This window comes from Ambystoma mexicanum, chromosome 3p (assembly GCF_040938575.1).
Source record: "Ambystoma mexicanum isolate Mex_15411 chromosome 3p, UKY_AmexF1_1, whole genome shotgun sequence".
Taxonomy (NCBI): Eukaryota; Metazoa; Chordata; class Amphibia; order Caudata; family Ambystomatidae; genus Ambystoma; species Ambystoma mexicanum.
In genome coordinates, this window is record NC_090925.1 from 1,046,810,669 (window position 1) to 1,046,832,521 (window position 21,853).

General features: G+C 42.2%; 1 protein-coding gene across 2 annotated transcripts in view; it reads right to left on the reverse strand.

Annotated features, from left to right (window-relative positions):
- Positions 1-21,853, reverse strand: part of LOC138581224 (protein-glutamine gamma-glutamyltransferase E-like) — a 386,319-nt gene that overhangs the window by 76,049 nt on the left and 288,417 nt on the right. For both annotated transcript variants that reach the window (XM_069652406.1, XM_069652407.1), the window contains one exon: positions 16,533-16,775. In XM_069652406.1, the coding sequence (XP_069508507.1) occupies positions 16,533-16,775 (243 nt within the window). The remainder of the gene's footprint in view (positions 1-16,532; positions 16,776-21,853) is intronic.

Here is a 21,853-nt window from a genome sequence, read left to right on the forward strand (position 1 = left end):
TTTAATTTTTCGTGTTTGGCAGCACATAGAATATGGATGCGAGGAAGGGCAAATCATCAAAAAATCAGTCGAGCTTGCACAACTGAAAATAGATGTATATAAAGATGTTCTGTTGAACAAGGGATGCACTTTATTTTTGACCTAAACATTAAGAGTCAAATTGACAGTATTGTTGGGGTGATGGAGTCCATTTGACAAATGAGGGGAATAATTTTTTAAACTTAATATTGTTGAAGGCTTGAATTATTTTACAGTGAGGTGATGCTAAGTTATGTTTTACAGTAATGTGCTGGTTCACATTTATTTTTTAAATATTGTATGTAGTTGTTGGTTAATAAAATGGTATGTCTTTTATGCAAGTTATGTATTATTTTACTTAAGTGTATGTTGTGATGCATACAAAGTGAGGTAAGCATGTATGCTCTGTATGGTTATAGTAAGGTCTGAATATGTGGGGGTTGAGTGGAAGTACTGTTGGTGTGTATGTTGTGTGTGTGTGTTTCAGTGGGGGGTTTGTGCATCTGCTGTGTGTGTTTGTGCTAATGTTGGAGGAATATTGTTGGTTGAATTTTATATTTTCTTGCTCAAGTGTATCTTGGAATGTGTTCGCAATATGGGTGTGGGCATTGTGACGATTCATGGGATCATGTCACTTCTCACCAAGAGGGAACCCTTCCCTGTATGGCTAGGGTGGTGAGGCCGCTACCCGATAGTCCCACTAGGGTTGGTACAAGGCAGGAGAACCTAACAAGGAGAGACTTGCTCTACTGGGATAAGGACTCCAGTTCTAGGATGGAACTCCCTAATCCTCTTTCCCTAAAAACTATTAAACCCTTGTTTATGTCGAGGTTCAAGCTGACAGTATTTCTGTGTACTATTGTGATACTCCTTCTCAGCTTCCTGTAAGAGTAGATACCTTTAATATGAATACTCATTCTTAACAGGATTTGTACTATGATGGTTTGCAGAGAAGAAGAACATTCAGTCATGCAAAACACTCAGGTGAAAGATATTGGGACGAGATGGCCCCAAGAAGGCAAGAGGAGTACTCAGTTAAGCCTGATGATGGGCTATGGCACTCTGCTGGGGTGGGGTCCCAGACAAACAAGAGAAAAATCAAAGAATGACTCACTAACAGAGAGGAACAGGTGCAGAGCCTGGTCAGCCCGGAAGATTCAAACCAGGAGAGAAGACAGGACATTGCACAAGCAACCCAGATGCTAGGAGACACTGGCTGCAGACCAGAAGAGTACTTCTATGGCCGAGCATTAGCAAGCCAAGCTGGAAGCTGGAATGCGGGAGACTGGGGCATGACCCAGAAGAGGTGGACTGAGAGGTCCTTCAACTACGCCGATACCGCTTGCCTGGAATGCCCGCATAGACACTGGAGCTACGGGAGACCGGTTAGGGCAGTGGGGGCATGTGAAGCAAGCCTCAGGGTAATCTCCCTCATCTCAGTAATCACAATGAGAATAAGAATTGTGAAGCAAGCCTTGGGAGGGATCTCCATAGTCACAGTAAGCACATTTCTTTGTATTTTTTCTAATTTTATTTAATGTGTATAGCACCAAACAAGAAGCCCAACAAGACAAAAAACTATTAATCAAGGTCATACAAAGAAAAGTTATCCACGGTTGACTATCAGTTTAAGATTAGATGGCATGTTGGAGAACTGGTTACAATTTGCCAGGAAAGATGGAAGGTCGCTAAGGGCACAACCAATAGTTCTACAATCTCTGTTGGCTTGTGTGCACCATGCATCCAACTTAATCCTATGCAGGACCTTGAAATACAGTTGTCTAACAATCCCAGGTCCCGATCTTTGTTGCAACCAGGCCATAACCTTATTCCTAAGGGTATCTCCAGGTGCAGGTCTCTTAGGTAACATAACATTGGAAATTATTGGATCCAAGGCCAGCTCCCTTAAAGATTTGTCTACAATAAATGGCATCTGAGAGTTACGGGGACGTGCAATTCTAAAGGGGCTGGGTTTAGGCTTGGCGTGTACATAAGAAATGGTGTTTTATGTGGCCGGTCCTAAGTCAGCATCTGCTGTCAACTGCCCACAGGGGCTTGCCCAACTACAACTCAGGTACAAAGGATGCATTAAAGGTGGAGTAATGTTGTAGATTAACAATATTTGGATCAATTAATTCAGTCTGACTGCTGTTATCTTCATGCCCCACAGAGTGATATTCATGATGAAAGGTTTGATGGTCCTGTTTAGCCAACTCAATATTCACTGGAAGGTCTGTTTGACACAGGTTATCCACCATAACAGGACATGCCGGTATCTCAGCATTCAATGGTAGATCTGTTTGTCACTGAGTGTTCACCAAACAGGTTGCACCAATGTCGCAATTTCGTCCAATGAGTCCAATCACAAACCAAAATCATAATAGTTTCTGCATTGGAAGAGGTCAGCAGCTATTCTTTCACTAACTGCCATTCGGTGGAGCTAAACTGTTTCAACACAACAGATTGCTCACCATTATTCCAGAGGTTTCCACACCAGGGGTGGCTGAGCTTGCCACATCAACAGCTCCAAAAGATGGAGACCTAAGCATTGGTGTGGCTGGCAGTTTAGTACTCCCAACCACGGCAGAAGCAGGACCTTCCAATAATAACCAGGATGTCCCTGCATCGCAGTATCCTCGATTTTTACTTCAACCTTATCAGCCTCAGAAAAACTTGTATTAGTCGGATGAAGACGTTTTCTCCTGCGAGCACTAGCGGCCATCACTTCCATAACCGAATTCTTATTTGGAGAAGATGACTCACACATGGTATCCTGTCTTGTCACAACCATCTCCCAAGAGAATATATCAATATGTTACATGCAACACAGCTGTTATTCAACACTCGGCACCAAGAGTGTTTGTGAAATAATACATTTAAAAAAATACTATTTTAGAAAAGAAAAGCTGAGAGGCAAAAGAAATCGGTCATGTAGCCATAACACAGAAAAAAGTCAGGAGATAATAGTTAACACATCAAAGAAATCACATCAAATAAATAATATAGAGCACTCACCCATGCACTCCCTGCACTCTACGTGCAAATCTCACTGAGTGAACATCACTGCCACCAGCTGCGAACTTCAAACAGACAGCAGGCCAAGGCAGGGCAGACAGCTATACAAGTCTACAGCTAAGCATCAGCATCCAAAGAAAAAATCAGCAACTTGGAACAAAGTACGACACAGACTGCTGGACGTGAGCAAAGGGAGATTAGTGGAAGGGGCCTACGGACGTGAGAAACAATCAGATGTTCCCACCAGCAAGCTGTCAAGTCGTACACCCGAGAGAGCTTGGACCACGCACTTGCTCCAGAACACGCTGCATTCACTTGCGAGCAGCAGCGGGCTCACGTGCCCGATAGAGAAGCAGCTGTTTTCAGCTTCTAGCAGGTATCCGGGCATGCTCCTCTGCAAGATTCCAGCAGGTACTTTAGAGGCCTGATTTAGGCAATTCAGCCTGCTTTTTAACACTAAATGCTGCCATCTTATGGCATTCCTGTCTTCCTCTGCTTGTTTCTGCCTAGATGGATGTAAATTTGTTCCCAGCCATTTGTGCCCACACAAGCCCTCTTGCCCTACTTACCTCTCCGAGGAAGAGACAACCCACAACCACCCGGAATAACAGGGACACCACAAACTCTAAGTTCCACACGTGCCGAATAATGAAATACACGTGGGTCTGAGACCACTAGGCTCAGAGTTTGGCCCTCCAACCCGAGGATTTCAACTCCTTTAGACATTCTTATGTGGACACCTACACTGCTACCTGTTTCTCCTGCAATGCGGAAGTGTCTTTGAGGATGGCCCCAGGTCTGATTACTACATGCAACTCTGTACATACGCAAAAGAAGTCACATGTCCCACTTATCCCTGCCTAAACAACAGGCAAACTCGTTCGCCCTGAGGAAGGCTGTATATAGATGCCGCCAATTTTGGCAAAGCCGAAACGTGTTTTCAGTGCACATCCGTCCAACATAGGATTACGTTCCAACAGTACTCTCTGTATAGCACTGTGTAATTTCAAATAGATTTAAAATCATCACACGTTGGCAGTTTGGCAGATCAAGAGACTTGTCCATAAACTGAACGGTGGTCAGTCAAAAGACCGAAAAAAAATCTCGAATTACAATAATCTCGAAAAAAAAATATCGAAAAAAAGGTTGCATTTTTTATTTATTTAATTATATGCTTTTCTGGGGTCAGGTAAGTAAAAAAAAAGGGGTAAAATCGAAAAAAAAAACGAAAAAAAGGGGGGTTGGGGGAACCCCCCCATTTCGAACAAAAAACGTCACAAAAAAAAATAAGACTTTTTTTTGTTCGACCTTTTCATTTCGAAATTTTTTTTTTCAGGATTTGTTTTTTCGGTTTTATGACCATAAACCATGTTCCATAGTTTAGAATAAATGACTATATTTTATCAGGATTAACACAGAATAATACCCTGATTTTTGCTTTTAATAGTAGGAATTGTTCCACTATGCAAATCAGACAACTTTGTTAGATGATTGCTATGATTACTTCAATTCCTCTGTTTCCTTTACCTGAGAATGTATTGTTCTACAAACTCTGTTTTTCAATATGTTTTTTCATTTACTGGTTCTATTCTTCTTTTTTATTTTTGAATCAGTCTAAATTCACATGTATGTTTCAATTATATATGTGCCCTTAACAAACCATGATGTATGATTTTGTTCTTTGGTTTTTCTTTCTTTAATTAATTGTATTAACAATAAACTTTGATTTTTATTGTACTTTACTCTCACTGTGTTGTTCCCTTAGTAACTCTTCAAGCACCAATGTAAGCACTTCTCCCTAAATGTTTGTTTAAAAATAACAATGAAATGAAAATGGTTTCAAATGTGGATTTTCTCTTTGTTAGTTAATCAGTAAGCCGTACACCCGAAACAGGCCACCTCCAACAGTCTTCAGCAATTATGTCATTGAAGTCAAGAATTGTGAAGCAAGCCTCAGGAGTGATCTCCCTTGTCCCAGTAAGCACACTGAGAATAAGAGTTGTGAAGAAAGCCTCTGAGGGATTTCCCTTGCCCCAGTAATTTTATTAAGGATAAAAACAGTTTGGAAAAACGCCTTTGCAAGGAACCTCCTTTATTTCAATAACTGTGCCAACAATAACCAAATTGAACAGAGCCTCAGGAGCAGTGGCAATCGTCTCCGTAAGTGGGACAAGACTTTCAAAGTCATAGATAATGTGGAGAACGTTCAAAAGAGCCCTCATAAAAACCTAGAGGGAACTAGAAGGGCTCATAAGAACTATTATGAAAAACAGATAGAAAAGCACTTTAAAGAAATGCAACGCAGGAGAATGGCTCGCTTCTCCAGGTTCTGTGACTCAATCGGAAGGTAAAGCCAACCACTCCCTATCATTGAGATACCATTCTCCCGGATCGAGATGGATATTACTGTACCATTAGAACCTTCTAAACTGTGAAACAAATATATTCTAGTTATACATGATTATGCTATCTGATACACAGAGGCTTTTGAAGAATAATACTTCTCGGCAGATCTTAAAACATCTGATCCCTTTCTTATCATGGGTTAAGTTTCCCCGGGAAATACTGACGGACCAAGGTAGCACTTTCATGTCTAAACTGATGCTGAAGGTAAAGGAGATATTGCAAGTTAAGACCTTGTATACCTCCGTTTACCATAAAAAACAGACAGTTTGGTTGAGAGGTTCAACCAGACTTTGAAAAACATCCTTAATAAGCTGACTGAAGCAGATGAAAGAAATTGTGATATAATGATCCCTTGGACATTGTTTGCAGTGCGGAAAACACCACAGGTCTCTAGGTTTTTCCCCAGAGCCAAGGGACATATCAAGTATGCTCCAGGAGACCTCGGAGGAGCGGGAAGAGGCTGTACTTCCCATTTCTCAAACCACCCAATCCCTACAAGAGCATATGGTGATTGTCCGAGAGATAGTTACAAAACATCTCGAACAAGCACAAAGAACACAAAAAGCCCAGTATAATCAGAAGGCGGTACACTGTTGCTTTTGGATAGGGCAAAAGGTATTGGTCCTCTTAACAACATCAGATAAGAAAATACTTCCAAATGGTGTGGGCCATATGAGATTCTGGAACAAAAGGGACCTTATAATTACTTGGTTTCACAACCTAATCGAAGGTTAAAAACCCTATTTTAACATATAAACTAAGGAGTGGAGAGTAGATCCGATAGAGTCAACTTCTGTAACTATGGCCACTCTGCTGACGGAAGACATCTCTGAATCTCATTTAATCTCTTCAGAGTTAACACCCCAGCAGCAGAAGGATATTCAAGAGGTAGTGTCTCAATGTTCTGATGTCTTTACCAAAAAGCCTGCTAGGGTTGAGAACTTCATGCACCACATCCGCACTCTAGCCGTAAAAGTGGTTCATCTAAAAGTCTGTAGTATTCCTGAGACCAGGAAAGAAACAATCCCTTGTAGAGTCCATGGTCCTCATCAATAGTCCTCGTTGCTAGACCCAATTGATTGTGGAGGTTCTGTATTGATTTCCAAAAACGCAATTCAATCTCCAAGTTTGACAATTATCCTATGCCTAGGATTGATGATTTAATGGACAAACTGCGACCAGCCAAATACATCTCCACAATCGAGCTAAGTAAGGGCTTTTGACAGATTTCCTTCCAGGCTTCTGACAAGGAAAAAACTGCCTTTTCTGCTCCTCGAGGGTTGTTTCAAATTAAGGTCCTTCCTTTTGGATTGTATGGGACCCCGCCACCATCTGGCAGTTTAAGTAGAAGGTATTGCAACCCTTTTCCCATTTCTGTGGCGCATACCTGGATGATATCTTAATCCACAGCCATACTTGGGAGGAACACCATTTTCATCTTTATGAAATTGTGAGGGTTCTAAGGAAAGCTGGACTGACAAAAGGTTGTAAAAGACTGTCAAGAGATGGTTGAACTTGTGGAGCTAGGAGAAGAAATTCATTCTCCCAGCATATCATCTTCAAGAAAAATAATTGAACTAAAACAAAGACTCTTGAACATTGCCTCTAGGGCTAATCCCTGCAGAACCAGGAGAAGGGAGTCATTCTCCTGATATTATTTAGGTTTATTTCTGTTGTTTAGTGGTAGGGCTAGAGTAGAGGAGATTTTTTAACAGAGGATGGATATTCATTTGGACTCCACCCTGACGACGAACACCTCAGTAATTCCTTGGTTAGGTAGGGACTACCCTTTAGAACAAGGGAAAGGTAGGTGTTTTCTTCTTTATTTAAACAAAATCGAATTTAAATGCCACCTCTATCCCCGACACCACACTCCAGCACACCACAGGGTATATTGTGTGTACACTTTGGATTTCCTGTATTGTGTGTGTGAATTTTGGATTTCCTTGCTTGAGTGTATGTTGCAATCATTACACAGTGTGGGTGGGTGTACATGTTGTGTATGGTTGTGTATGTTGTGTGTCTGTGTATTGTGTGTACATTCGGTATTTGCGTACTTGAGTTTATGTTGGAATGTGTACATGGTGTGTGTGGGTGCATATATTGTATGGGGTTGTTGTGTGTGAATTCTGTATTTTCTTGCTTCGGTGTATTCTTGGATGCATACGGAGTGTGGATTAGTGCGTATTTGGAATCTTTGTGCAGTATCTGTGGATGTGTATGTTGGGTTGGGTGTCTATTTAGTGTGTGTGGTGTGTGGTATATGTGTAATCTGTATTTCATTGCTTGAGTGTATGTTGGGATGTGTACACAGTGCGGGTGGGTTCATATATATTGTGTGTGTGTGTGTTGTGTGTGAATTCTGTGTTTCCATTTTTGAGTGCATTTTGGGATGTGTACATGGTGTGTGTGGGTGCATATGTTTTATATGTTTGTTATGTGTGAATGCTATATTTGCTTGCTTCAGTCTATGTTTGGATGTGTACGCACTGTGGGTGAGTGTGTATCTTGAAATCTTTGCGCAGTATTTATGGGTGTGTATTTTGTGTTGGATGTGTATGTAGTATGTGTGTGTGGTGTGTGAAATCTGTATTTGCTTGCCTGAGTCTATCTAGGGATGTGTACGCAGTGCGGATGGGTGAGTATGTTGTGTGCGTGTGGGTGCGGGTGGATGGGTGCATATGTTTCATACACCCGATTTATTTGCACACATAACATATATCGATACATTTTAAACATTAATATCTGAAAATAGATCATGTCAATTTTCAAAATTCTTTTTCAGTGCACCAATACAGGCTAAATTGTAGGTGGCTGCAAACAATTAGGAAAAAAAACACTGCCAATTTGGACCAATTTCTTGTTTTCCTATGAGAAAACCTCAAGCTAAAAGCTGTTCAAAACACGATCAAAGTAAACATTTTTTAAACTGTGAAGCCTTTCATGTAGAAATCTTAAATTGTCCATGTACAGGTGGCTGCCTTGAAATATTACTCTGGAGATTTTTTCATGCAAGCTGTAAGGGTGCAGAATAACAATTTGTCATTTATAGCGCTTTTAGCCAACGCGCTTCAATAGAACATAATTACATACATTATTATTATTAATACCCAATCGAAATTTGTATTTTCTTTATCGACCTCAGAAGAATGAAAGAGCGAGTCCACCTTACCAGGATTTGAACCTGCAACCTCAAGATCAAACAAAGATCACAGCAATGAGCACTTAACCTGCTGAGCCATTTTACGGGCTAGAAGCAAGAATCCTGACACAGCTGTGGTAAAAGTATTATCTTTTACTTATCAAAACAAAGGAAAGCAAAGCCTATCTTGCCCTATTTAGTATGAGGGATTGCCCTGCCTCAAGAAAGGAACACTGAGGACCCAGTCAGGATGTCAAACAGAAATGTGTCCACCATCCTGGGTCTAACCCTATTTCGGTCCCTTACACTTTTAATCTAAATAAAGAAATAGTAGGTGTCTCCTTAATCCCAGAAGGAGGTCTCTCCTGTTCTGAATGCCAACACCAAAGTGCTGTTCCTATGCAAAAGAATGTATATAAATATAGTATAAATATAGTTCAAGGTTCACTGTTCACAAGTTCAGCCAAACTTAAAGATAACCCAGTACCCCACTCTCCTTCCTGGGTTCCTCGCCCCACTTATCTGCAAAACAAAGTTCCCTAAAATCCTCTGGAGAATTCCTCTTGCCCAGTCCATAGCACAAAATAATCATTTCCAGTCTCTTGTCATTTCTGGTTCACTTACCTGCCAGACCTCACCGTAGGCCTTTACAATGGTACACCAAGTCTGGTTAACTCGCCTGGAAGACTTTCTTCTCACAACTTTTGATCCAGAGATATTCGTGTTGTTGGCCTCTAGTTATAATTCTTCCTGTATTCAGGTGGGCCCTCGACCCTTATACATTTCACTGGTGGGCTTTGCGCATTTTCAGCTGGGTCCCAGATCCTTATTTAATTTTAAAACGTGTGTGTCTACTTTTATGCTTTCTTTTTCACCCCCTTGAAATTTCTGGGGTGCTTTTAACAGGTATGCAAAGTTTCTATTAACTTGTATAGGATCCCTTTCAACCCTTGTGCTCTTCAGGATGTTCTCTTGAGGTTTCTCAGCTCCCACAATGCCCCCCTGACTGGTCTGGCCCTTTCCCTAACTTTGGGAACCCTCTGGCAGTCGCTGGTCTCTGCAGCACTCAGAATTATCATTCTCGCGGCTCCCCAGCACCAGCTCTGCGTTCTTCTTCTTGCAGTTTCAGAGCTCCATCATCTCTCTCTCTTGCCTTCGGCTGCTTTCGGCTGCTGGTTCCTGGTCAGTTTTCGCTGGACTGGCTTCCTTGTCTCTGCCACCGGTCTCGCCCGTCTCATTAGGACCTCATGGGTACCTGTGACTGTCTGCATCCCAGCCTCCAGCCTTCAGGCTCCTTGGTACAGGACCATTGTCTTTTTCCCTGTTCTTCTAGGGCTGGCTAGTCAATGTGGGAATGAGTCCACCTTCCCTTCTACCATTAGCTTGCTTTTTCGGGCAACTCCACCACATGTGCTGGTTTCCCAGAAAGCTTTTGCCTGCTTGCTTCATCTGCATCATCACAGTGATATTTTGCATCAGGCTTGGGTGAGTCTCCCCCTTCCTTGTCGCAGTTTTATTAAGGATGTCCTCTGCTAAACCATAACAAATAGTGGTGCAGGGAATCAGAGGGACTTGATTGAGGGTTAAGGAAGGTGGGGACACCAAAGGGGTAAGTGAATGCTGTGTTCTCCCATGGCCATTGTCATTAATCCCATTAATGATTTCCCCTCCCATGAGATCCACCGAGTACGACCCCAGGGGGACAATCGGGTAGCAGCCTCATCTCCCTGGCCTCATGGAAGATGTGACAATACCCTGGGATTCATCACAAGCGTTCAAACGTTATTAAGAAAAGTCATTTTGTGAAATGCCATAGAGACTTCATCTTAACCTTAACTATGCCTCGCGCTAGCATGAAGACTTAATATGTTGTTAGAATTGTTCTTGTGTTAACAGAAGTAGATGTAACAGTAATAGAAACATTCAACTTTGTGCTTGAGCTGTGTGTGCAAAATCAGACTAAAAACTCTCTTAGAATTCACATTCTTTTTTCTGATGATGATTTGGGAATGATATGGGTACATTATTTTGAAACATTGAAATTTCATGAAAAATTGTGTTTGAAGGGGCGCTAGGTTTAAGTTAACATTTCTAAAACAAGGGTTTTAATAAGTGATGTTCAGTGCAATAAAATCATAAAATCACTTCAGTTATAAAAACCTTGTAAATTCAGTGTTAAAAACTTTAATTGAGGGGATGGTTACGATTGTGTATAAAAGAGCAGGTACGTTTAGTGAAAACAATTTATTTGAAGGGGTGGTATGGTTGCAACTCAAAACCTAAAAACATCCAACTTTGCCGGTTATGGTAAGGTACACAACCAAACCTCATGCCCCCACCATGGACTGCAAATTTCGAGATAGCACTACTGCATGCAATGTCAGTAACACTGATCGACGACCATGTTGTGAAAGCAGTGGTAATGCACTGGCCAACTGTGAAGGTTAGAAAGTCCACATAGCAGCCAACATTTAGACCAGTGCTAAAGGCCCAGATTTCATGGGCATAACCACCCCATCAACAGCCGCCATCAAAAATCATTTGCTGGAAGGCCACCTTGTGTATGGAAGGGGTTGACAGCAGGTGACATAGGGAAGTTGATCTCAAGGCAACAGTAAAGGAGGTTACTGCACTTTGGCTCACTCCTCGTGATTTACAAGTGGGCTTTGTGGCAGTTTGCAATGGACCAAATATTGTAGCTGCCAGGATGATAGGCAAAATCATGCACATGTCCCCCTTTACACATCTATTACAACTTGTTGTACCCCGCCTCATAAACTAGTACCCGCCACTAGATGAGATGGTAAATATGGGCCAGAAAATCTGTGCCCACATTAGCCATTCCTGCAGTGCCCGGAATATATTGGATAGCTGCAGTTGCGCCCCAACTTTGTATTTGTATTTATTTTATTTGTATTGCGCACCTGGCCCAAGGGCATCTGGGTGCATTTCTTAGAGAAGCGCGAAAAAGGAGGTACATAAGTGGCAGTGAATTTACAATAATGGCAAAGTGCAACAATGAAAGCAAATTTACAATTTTACAGAGAATCAATGTAACTGAAATGGGTGACTAAATTTACATAGGCACAATTACTAACATATGAAAATATATTTACAAGCGGTAGAAGGAGATGATAATGGAAGTGCAGCAGATTTACATACTAGATGGATGTAGTGTGGTCCTGCTCGATGAGCCAGGATTTGACTTTAATCTTAAATGCCAGGTAAGATGGTTCGGCTCTCAATGTAGAGGGTAATGTGTTCCAGAGTTTAGCGGCAAGGACTGTGAAGCTGGATACCCCTGCTTTCTGGAGCTTGAATCTAGGTATTACCAGTGAGTGGACTTGTGCAGATCTTAAGGGTATGTTAGGAGTATGAGCAGTGAAGCAGTTAGCAGAATACATAGGTGCCTGGTTGGTTTTGGATTTGTGAGTAAGCGCAAGAGTTTTGAGTGATATTCTAGAGGCAATAGGGAGCCAGTGTAGACTTTGTCGTGTTTCCGAAATGTGAGATTTCCTGGGGATGTTAAGGGCCTCCCTAATAGCATTGTTCTGGGTGACTTGGAGCTTGTTGATGTTTCTTTGGCTGGTACCTAATATAAGGCATTACAGCAATCAATGTTTGCCATTACAATGGTTCTAGCGAGGATGATGTAATTGAGAGAAGTTAAAAATGGTCTGCATGGTGTTATAAGCTTGCAGGTGTAGGCCGAACCAGATACAACAGCATGTGTTTGTCTTGTGAGTGACAGAGTGGAATCAAGGTAGATACCTCATGTCTTTGTATCATTGGAGACATTAATAGTATTCCCGCCAATGGTAAAGGATTTGAATGTGACGTCCAGTTTACTGAGTCTGGTGTGAGAACCTAGGATGAGTAGCTCGGTTTTCCCATCATTTAGACACAGTCCATGATGTGCCATCCAGGCCTGGATGACCGAATAAACATAATTTAGTGCTTTGGAGTCAATAGCATGGTTGCCCGTGATGGGGATGAGTATCTGGGTGTCATCAGCATAATTGGTATAGGTGACACCCAGACAGTTTAGAATTTGAAAAGGGGCTTCATAAATACATTGTAAAGGTTGCGGAGACACAAGAGCCTTGTGGGACTCCACAGAGGACTGGTGATGGTTCGGCAGAAGCGGTCAGTGAAAAGACACGCATAGTTCTATTTGTTAAGAATGATCTGATCTAGGAGGTGGCTTCATCTGAGAAGTGAGCAGCTGTTTTAAGGTGTTGGCACAAAATTTGGTGGTTGACCAAATCAAAAGCTGCCGATAGGTCAAGCAATAGAAGTAGGGTCAATTTGCCTTTATCTTTTAAATCCTCAATTTATGTTTTAAGGTCAAAAAGAGCAGTTTCTGTTCCTTGTCTAGGACGGAAGCCCGATTGCTGGAGGCCAAGAAGTTTGTTCGATTCAAGTTAAGCCTGAATTTGTAATTAGGCCGCCCTGTCCAAAATGTTTAGGAGGAAGGGTACCATGGTAATGTGTCTATAGCTGGCCAGGTTACTTGGATCGAGGGTGGTTTTTTTAATTAAGGGGATAAATGAGGCATCCTTGAGGTTGTCTGGTACAATCTCAGATTTAAAGGAAGCGTTTATGAGGGCAGTGATAAAGGGGGCAAGCTTGTGGGCCACATCTTTAATAATAGGTGCTGGGCAAGAGTCACCTTGACAATTGGATGGTTTGAGCTTTTTAATGATGTTCTCTACTTCCCATGTGGAGAGTGGTGAGAAGCTAAATGGTTTAACAGGATGTGTTGAATTTGTGGTACTAAATGCTGAATTGAGTGCAGGATCTGGGGTTATACTACATTCTTTTATGTTGATTTTTGTTTATAGAGATGCAACTTTATCAAGGAGAGCTTTTTGAATGTTAGTGCACCAGGAGGAATCTGTATTGCACTGGTCCAATGGGGCTATGGGTGACTCAAGTTCTTTAAGAATCTTAAAGAGCTCTATAGTATTAGAATCGGCCAGCAAGATACGATTGTTGTAAGCATCTTCTTTGGTGAGGAATATAGCTTTTTTATAGATAGATGATGCAGTGATCAGGGAGCTTTTATTAACGTCAGATGGAATACATTTGCAATGCGCCTCTTCATTTCTTTTTGTTTTGCTGAGGTTTCTGAGCTGAGGTGTAAACCACGAATTCAGATGAGGACGTGGTTTTGGTTTACACAGTTTTAATGGTGCAATGGTGTTCAAAGCTTTTAGGATAGTAAGGTTGTAAGTGTCGACAAGGACTGTAGGGTCGGATTTGGATGATGACATTTTGTTAAGAAGGGGGGTGATTAGAGGGAGCAGTTTCTCCTTAGTAATGTTCTTCTTGTTGCGAGTGGGGATGGCAGGTGCTATGTTTGTTTTGGTACTTAATGGGGAAGCTTTGATGGTGAAGATTATTTTGTGGTGGTCAGACAATAGGCATGGTGTTAGAGACAATAGGTTGATAGTACAGTTCAAGTCTGTTAACCAGTCGAGGGTTATACCCTTGATATGAGTGGGTTCCTGGATGTGGTGAGTGAAGAACAGGCTCACAACAGGATATGAGCCTCAGAGGTATGCCTTTGCTGGTGGGACGGCATTGGCTGCCAGCGAGGATAGGCTCACAAGTAGAAGTTGTAGCCCAATCAAGTCATGTTGTTGTAAAAGGAGGAAGTTAGAAGGATATTTGCAAAGCAAAACAGAGAGCGACCATTTTGGAGTGCCTGTTCCTCGTGGCTGGCAATGGAGGGCAGCACTAAAATTGCAAATACAGGATGCAAATTCAACGGGGAAGCGAAATCAAGGCTCTTTAAGGCATCAAGCACATATGGGGCAAATTATGAAATTATGCAGCGGATTGGCAATTTATCCGGAACCCATGAAAAAGAAGCTGCAAATTGATGAAATGCAGCCGAGTAAGCCCCAAGCCTACCTTTAGGGGAGATGTTGCCTCAGGGGCTCCTCTGAGGCAGCAGGTATATCCCCTGTTCCTCCGGGGATATACAAACATTGAGAAGAACAGGTTCACGATAGGATATGAGCCTTAGAGGTGTGCCTTTGCTGGTGGGCCGGATAGGATCACAAGTAGAAGTTGTAGCCCAATCACTTTCTTCCAACCAGTTAAAAACTGCAGAGCTGACACTGGAATTCAGTCCTCCACATGTTCGAGTGTCTGAGAGAGAACAGTGCAACACAGTGATCAGCTACTGCAATAGCCAGAACCTGCAAGTGGATGGTGCCTACGTACGACTTACACAGTAGCAGCTATTTGTTCTTTGTTGCAGCGATTTGAAGAGGCCATTCAGTGGGCTAGTCTATTTGCTACATCACTCAGCTTGATGCACCTGTTGTAGTAAGAACAATACTATCCAACATAACACATCAACTGTATGATGATGCAGTAGCAGTTCAACTGGCAATGAATCCGCTCTCAACCTTCTGACAAGAACAATTGTTAATGGGATGGATGGGAATTGGAGTATCTCGTGGCAACTTGTCTTGACCATTAGGTAAAAGTCCAGGTGCCAATTTGTAAACAGCATGTGCATGAGGATGAAAATTGGCAGGAGTGAGGACTTCCTAGTTTGGAGTGCTCTGTTGCAGGAATTCATGTTTAAGAGACGCATGCACATTCTGTTGCAGGGGGAAGTGGTCAATTAGTGATATGGGAATTGACTTGCTTTCACTGTATTTCCCTCAGATGACTAGGCTTCACCCTACCCAAGATGTAGAGAAGCAGGTTGACATTAGATTGGTTCTTGGTTGCTGGGCCGGTACCGGGAACCCTGCTATGGATTTTAAACTGTATTTCATCTGTTTAGCTATGGAAGCAGTTCCTTATTTGAAGTTCTCCTGTAAAAGTAGAGTAAATGCAAGTGTTTTGAGTAGAAGAAGACAGAAAATATTCATAAACCTTTAAGGAATATTCATGAAACATGGTAGGAGTTGTCTGGTTGGGTGCTGCTTTAGGGATCAAGCAATGATTCAAATCTAGACGATGTAAATATTTATTTTAATTGTAGTAGGGAAGGATTAGGTCGGACACCAGTCCCACGTTAAGGAATCCAGCTGTAAAACTGATTATAAGAGGTATGAGCAACTATTGTAAGTTGTTCGCAGCCTGGTGCTGCATGGTGGAGCAGGGCGTAATTTCCTCAGAACAATTACAATCTCAGCTCTGTGGAGTGCATCAGTTTAGTGCATGCTGCCAGCAAAAACAAGTGTTTGTAAACTCAACGCTGGAGCGTATGAACTATAGATAATTACAAAGACATTGTGGCACGGGGAATTGAGAGACCGAATCACAGCTTTGGACGGGTATTTGAAATCCGCAAATGCGCATACCCTTTTAAAAAGTCAACTGACATTTGTTCTGGTTCTGATGATCTACTGGATTTACATTATACACATTTTTTTTTATAAAAACTTTTTGGGGGGATTCACTGTCAGTTTTGATCTATTCCCAAACACCCACATCCCCCTTATATAATGTTATAACCCCCCGAAAAAAATGTGACAGCTTTTTTTCATAAAAAAAATGTGCGGTAAAAAACCGCGTGAAAAAACGTCCCGCGATGAAAGGACGTTGTACCATACTAAATGCCCCCATAATCTGCCAATTGACCAGTTTCATGAGTATAGACACACACAATTTGACTCTATGCAGAGGTTGGTGGGTTAGTGGATTACACCTTGTCCCCTAAAACCATTGTCTGTCATTTTGCACCTTTTCTGGTCCCATTACATGCATACAGGGAAACGTGCAATTAATATAGAATCATTGTGTAAACTGGTGTGCAGAGTTTTTCTGTAAGTGTCAAAATATATCGAATGCTTTAAGTTATTGTACTTTCTTATGCACAGTTAATGCTGAAGCTTTGCAAGGGTAATAGTTAATACATTGGGACCAAGGCAGATTCATGGATTGTAGGCATCATTGCAGAGGAAATGCCATCGGCTCTTACCGTCCTCATATTTATAATTATCAGTGATATCCTCTCGGGAATTCTGTCCCAGTGCTTTGGTGCTGATATTCTTCCCAACGATGCAAACATCAGAAGTAAGTCTTTCCTTTTGTTCCTGACTGTGCCAGATCCAGGAGACGCGGTCAGCATTTACCTCTGCATACACAAAGGGCGCATCATAGTTCAGGTGCACATCTCCTTCCTTTATGGCTTTGACTGAGGTGGGCCCACAGCAATACAATCCTGAAAGACAAAGAAAAGACGGGGACAATAAACAGGTCCGTTCTTGACTATTTTGCTCTGAAAGAAAATGTATCAGCACAACGAATTTAAAAACAGTGGTAGTGAAGGCATTACAAATTGCTAATAAAGCATATCAGAATATATTCCCATTTGCCAAAGTGCACAGCTGTACATTGATGCACAGTCATTTAGAAAACATCATCAATGTTATTCTACCGGAAATGTGAGAGTGGAATAGTGATGAGGAAGTTTAAGTTTTAGGTGAGGTTAGTCTTGTAATAAACTTTAATAGCTGCATAGATGAAGGTGACATAGGAACATACACATAACACAACAAGTTCAGACAAATGTACTTATCCCCATGTCCCCCCTCCCTCTGTGTAACAGTTTAAGTGGGTTTCCTTATACATCAAAGTCTACCTGCACAGCAAAGAATTTAAGCATGTCTGACTTAATTTAAGAATGCTCCTCTGGTTCCCCACTTACCTTCACAGTGTCCACACACACAGGCAACCATTTCAAAAATCCTCTGGATACACCCTAAACCATCCAGATGTTATCAGTGAAGCGGTGCATGCTTATAATTGAATTTACAGCATTTGCCAAGGGTCTGCTTGAGATAAAGTCAGCCAATTGTCACGACCAGGCTCTCGTCACTGCTTCAGATGGGGAGCCCTGAGGCCAGGGAGGTGAGGCCGCTACCCGATATTCTCCCTGGGGGTGGTGCTCAGCAGGAGGATCTCATGGGGAGGAGGGACCACATTGAGAGCAGTGATGAAGCTGGGAGAACACAGTATCCCCTGAATCCACCTACCTTCCCTCAAAGCCACTTCCATTCCCCAATACCTATTGTCCCCAAGTGCTTTAGCAACACATCTCAGAAAGAAGCCGATGGGATGAGGAAGAGGCAACAAGTAATGAGGACTACCAATATGAACGCAGGCATATGCTCTAGCCTTTGCAGTAACGTGATTGATCAGCTGTCATTTAAAGATAGTGAGGGAACAGAACAATGGTGTCTCTGTGCTCGATGCGGACACACAGGGAAGAGAAGCCAATGGCGTCCTGGAGCAAAGCAAGCCCACGAAGGCACGGAAAGTGGGAAACAAACCACAGAGGAGAAAATCTACCTGCTGGGAACAGAAGCTGCTGTGCTGTCCACAAAGCAACAGCAGACTTCAGGGGAAGCCCGTGAGTGACTGGAGAGGTCCCGCTTCAAACGAAAGACTGGCAAAGCCTTTGGGAGACATGCAAACCTTTGGAGACAGACAGCCAAGGCCCAACAGGTATCAATGTGGCTAGTCTGGTGATTGGGGAGAACCAGAGGGCGCGTGGGACAGGAAACAAAGTAAAGGAGAAATACTAACCAGGAAAGGGTGACAAAGAAAAGGGGGGCTGGGGCCCACAGCAGAAGAACATATCCCGACTGGCAGACAAAAGGGATACACACATACCTTGGCAGGAGAGTAAACAAAGTCTATGGGCAGAAGTGAAGAGAAAGCAAGAGAGCATTGGTAATAACCTAGAGAAAGGGATCTGGGACACGCATTCAAATATCATACCCCTTTTAACAATAACTGGGAACAGAAAATTTGGGGAAACACACAACATTCACACCTTGTCAGGAGAGTAAACAGGGCTGTGGAAGAGAGAGAGATTCGATGATAAAGACATTATGAGCAGACCAGAGAAGGGGGTCTGGAACCTTTATTGGGGAAGGGCTCCCTAAGAGCTATCAAAGAGGAATATAAGGTTTGCACATGTGACTGACACTCAGAAACCTTGGCAGGAGAGTAAACCAGGAGTGTGTGCTGTGTGCAAGTAAAACCAGTGAAACCGGTTCAGGAAATCAAAAGCATGGTATACCCTACTTGGCAGGGGAGTGGGCCAAGAGGAGGGGTACTGAGAACAGGGTCTGAGGCCCGCAGTAACTGAGAAAGAGAAAACAGAGCGCAGCTTGCAAGAACACCAGGCTATTTTACATTGTGGCAGTGCCTAGGAGGCTAGGTCTGTGCTAGGAAACAAACGTGAATAACCTTGCAAAGACCATTGGGAGAGAGTCAACCCTTTGAGCCTAGTGGAATGTTTATTCAATTTCTGTACCTTTTTGTAACGTTTGTGTTTTGTCTACAAGGTCGGGCTCCAGGTCAGCAGTCAAGGGACATTTTCCCTTTGTCACCTTTTCTTATGTTTAGCTGTGAGGGATAGGTTAGGTTTTGGACGCAGGATGTTGAACTTTAATTTGGACATTCTGACACTGATAGTTTCATTAGCTAGTTTTGTTGAGGCAGGGAAACCCCTCTTAGAAGTAGGGAAAGTTAGGATTTCCTCCAACTCCCCCCTTTTATTTAAAGAATAAAAGCCTTTAATAATCAACATGCCCCTTTGTGTCCTCACACAATGCTAATCTTTAAATTAAGCAGTGTGAGCAAAGTAACATAAACAAAGCTTAGTGCAATGGGCAATATGCAAATACACATTTCTGTGTTTGCATGCCAGAGCAGAAGTCCATCTTGCAAGCGAGCATACATATTTTATCCAGTGCACTATATGGCTTGGTTGAGGAGTAGTAAAGTAATTTCACAGTTTTTCTTTTTTTTTTCTCTGGGTTACAAAATATTTAATTCTAAAATTCCCCTCAGGACATATTCCCTCCCTTTGAGACCAGTATTACTAGTCTCACATCTTCAAACATTCTGCCGAAATAGCTCAAACATAGCTAAGTTATACACAAGCCTGCACCTAGTAATTCTTCTGAGGTCTTCATCGGAAAAGGTTTCTCTTTAACAATGAATGCATTCTGAGTTTTCCTTTCCAAACCCATCAATAAACATTTGGTCAATTGAAACAGGCAATACAACCTCAACGGAACTGCAGAAATTAACAAAATGCACGTAATGTAGAGGCTCCAGGTGAGTCAATTGAGCTTGCTCTCGCGGTTTATTTCGTGGTCACACTCAACTCATGGAGTTCTTTTCCCCGCAATGAATGTGTCGCACAATAAAGCACTATTCTTTGTTAAAGTTCACTTTAGTAAGGCCTTCAACCCGTCTCGCACCACACCCCAACAAATAACCGGTGCCAAAGTGGACTAGGAACCAGACCAGAATGTGGGCCGGTCTGTAGTAAGGATATCGATTTATTAATTTATTTAAACAGAATTGACAGAGAGACTAACATCAGCCACCAATGTTGTGGCAACATAAGAACGAAAATGACTTACATAATGCCACCAACACAGGGATAATACTGAGATATGCAGTCACAATTTCTTGCAGCCTTCTTTTCACATCACCCACTTTACAGAAAAAGAACAATTCAAGACACAGAGTGATTGCTGTTGGTTATAATGCTTTTTCTCCCAGCAACCTCCACCCACCAAACATCAATTAGACTTGGCCCCTCTGAATTGAAGGCCAGTGGCAGAGAGTGGGAACACAATGGGAAAAACATTTTGGGGATCTGATAAAAATGCACTCGTTGGAAAAGGGATTCAAAAGGAGAAAAAGGTTTTTTCTCACTACCACCGATGCAATATGAGTGAAAGAAAAGCAATGGGAAAATGAATTTTGCCACACATAAAAAGAACAGGCAGGGCTTTGTGGGTTTGGTCAGAGCACAATGGAAACAAAGGGGCAATTTTGTTTTGCGTCCTGCACACTCACGTGGAAACAGGGTTTTGGGATTCATTCTTTTGGCAAATCTTTATGTCTATGCCAGCTCACAACCCACTAGGAAGAGCCTGTTAGTATTGAATGCCAACAAAACACATACCATGATTTCTAGAGGGGAATTAATTGATTAACTTTAAGTAAATGTGCTTAGGGTCTACACAGACAAAAAGGACATTTTGCTATGGGGCAATAACTAAAAGAATGCTTGAAAATGCAGGGCCTATGCAATATATGGCTTTGGGGATAGTTTTACTTAGAGGAGAGGCCGTGTAATGAGCATCAGGGAACAGCAGGGCACCTCTGGGACAGCAAGGGTGTCAGTCCCCTCTAGCTCCTCCAAGGGAACACAGTCAGCTTCTATGTCTCCTGGTCCCTGTCTCCAATGCAAGATTTGGGGCCTCTCTGCTTGGGTGTTTCTCGCAAGAGTTCAGCAGCAGGTTACCTACCGGAATAAGTAGGGAAAGCACAGTTCTGATGCAAACTGGTTTACTTATAGGGCAAATGACATCACAAACTTGTCATGATTCCCAAGAAAGGGATTGGTTGGTTTTCTCTACCCACCACCCACATGTCTGCTAATAGGACAAGGCAATGAGGGGTGTGAGTTAGGAAAGCTGTGAAAGGAGAAAGCTTCATCATCCCAAACTGACATGTGGGCTTGGCATATTCAAAACTCTGAAAATGTATCAACACGGCAAGTACCCTAATTTTTCAAATCTTTCCATGTATGGATATGTTTGTAAGAACTACATTTTAAGGCAAATCAGATGATGCTAATCTGAAGTCGGCACGCCCTTCCTCTGTGGAGATACAGGGTTTCTTCATTTACTCAGGAGCCGTATAGGTGAAAAATATGCCACTTTGTAGTTCCCATGTTCATTTTGTCCTTCACCCTCACACCAACGTTCAAATCTCTTGGAATCAAGGGAAGGCCGAAATCAAATTTGTATTAATAACTTTAGTTATGTTTATAACACAAACATCGTTTTAGCATGGTTCAAAGGGTGTGACTTTCACCTTTAATAAAAGTCTGTAATGACCGTTGTGGCATATACGCTGCCCTTTTTATGCAATAATATGTATTTTCCATCAATTAAACTCTAGTTTTTTTCTTTATTCACTTTCAGTTTCATTTTTACTTGAGCATGTAATCAGCCAGAGGATGGCTCATGTTTATCTTTGCCTCTCCCTTCAAGGCCTGTAACGGCCCTGGCTGCAACTCTAATGTGAATTGTGACCTCAAAGTCACTTCTGCTGAAAGAATAGGCATGACCTTATCTGTTTCCACCTTGGTTTAAATCTAGGCAGTGTATTTCTTTCGATGTTTTTAAGCAATGGCCAAGATTGATTGTTGACAACCAGACCTCCCTCTCCAGGGTCAGCAGAGGAAGGGTCTTGGAAGCT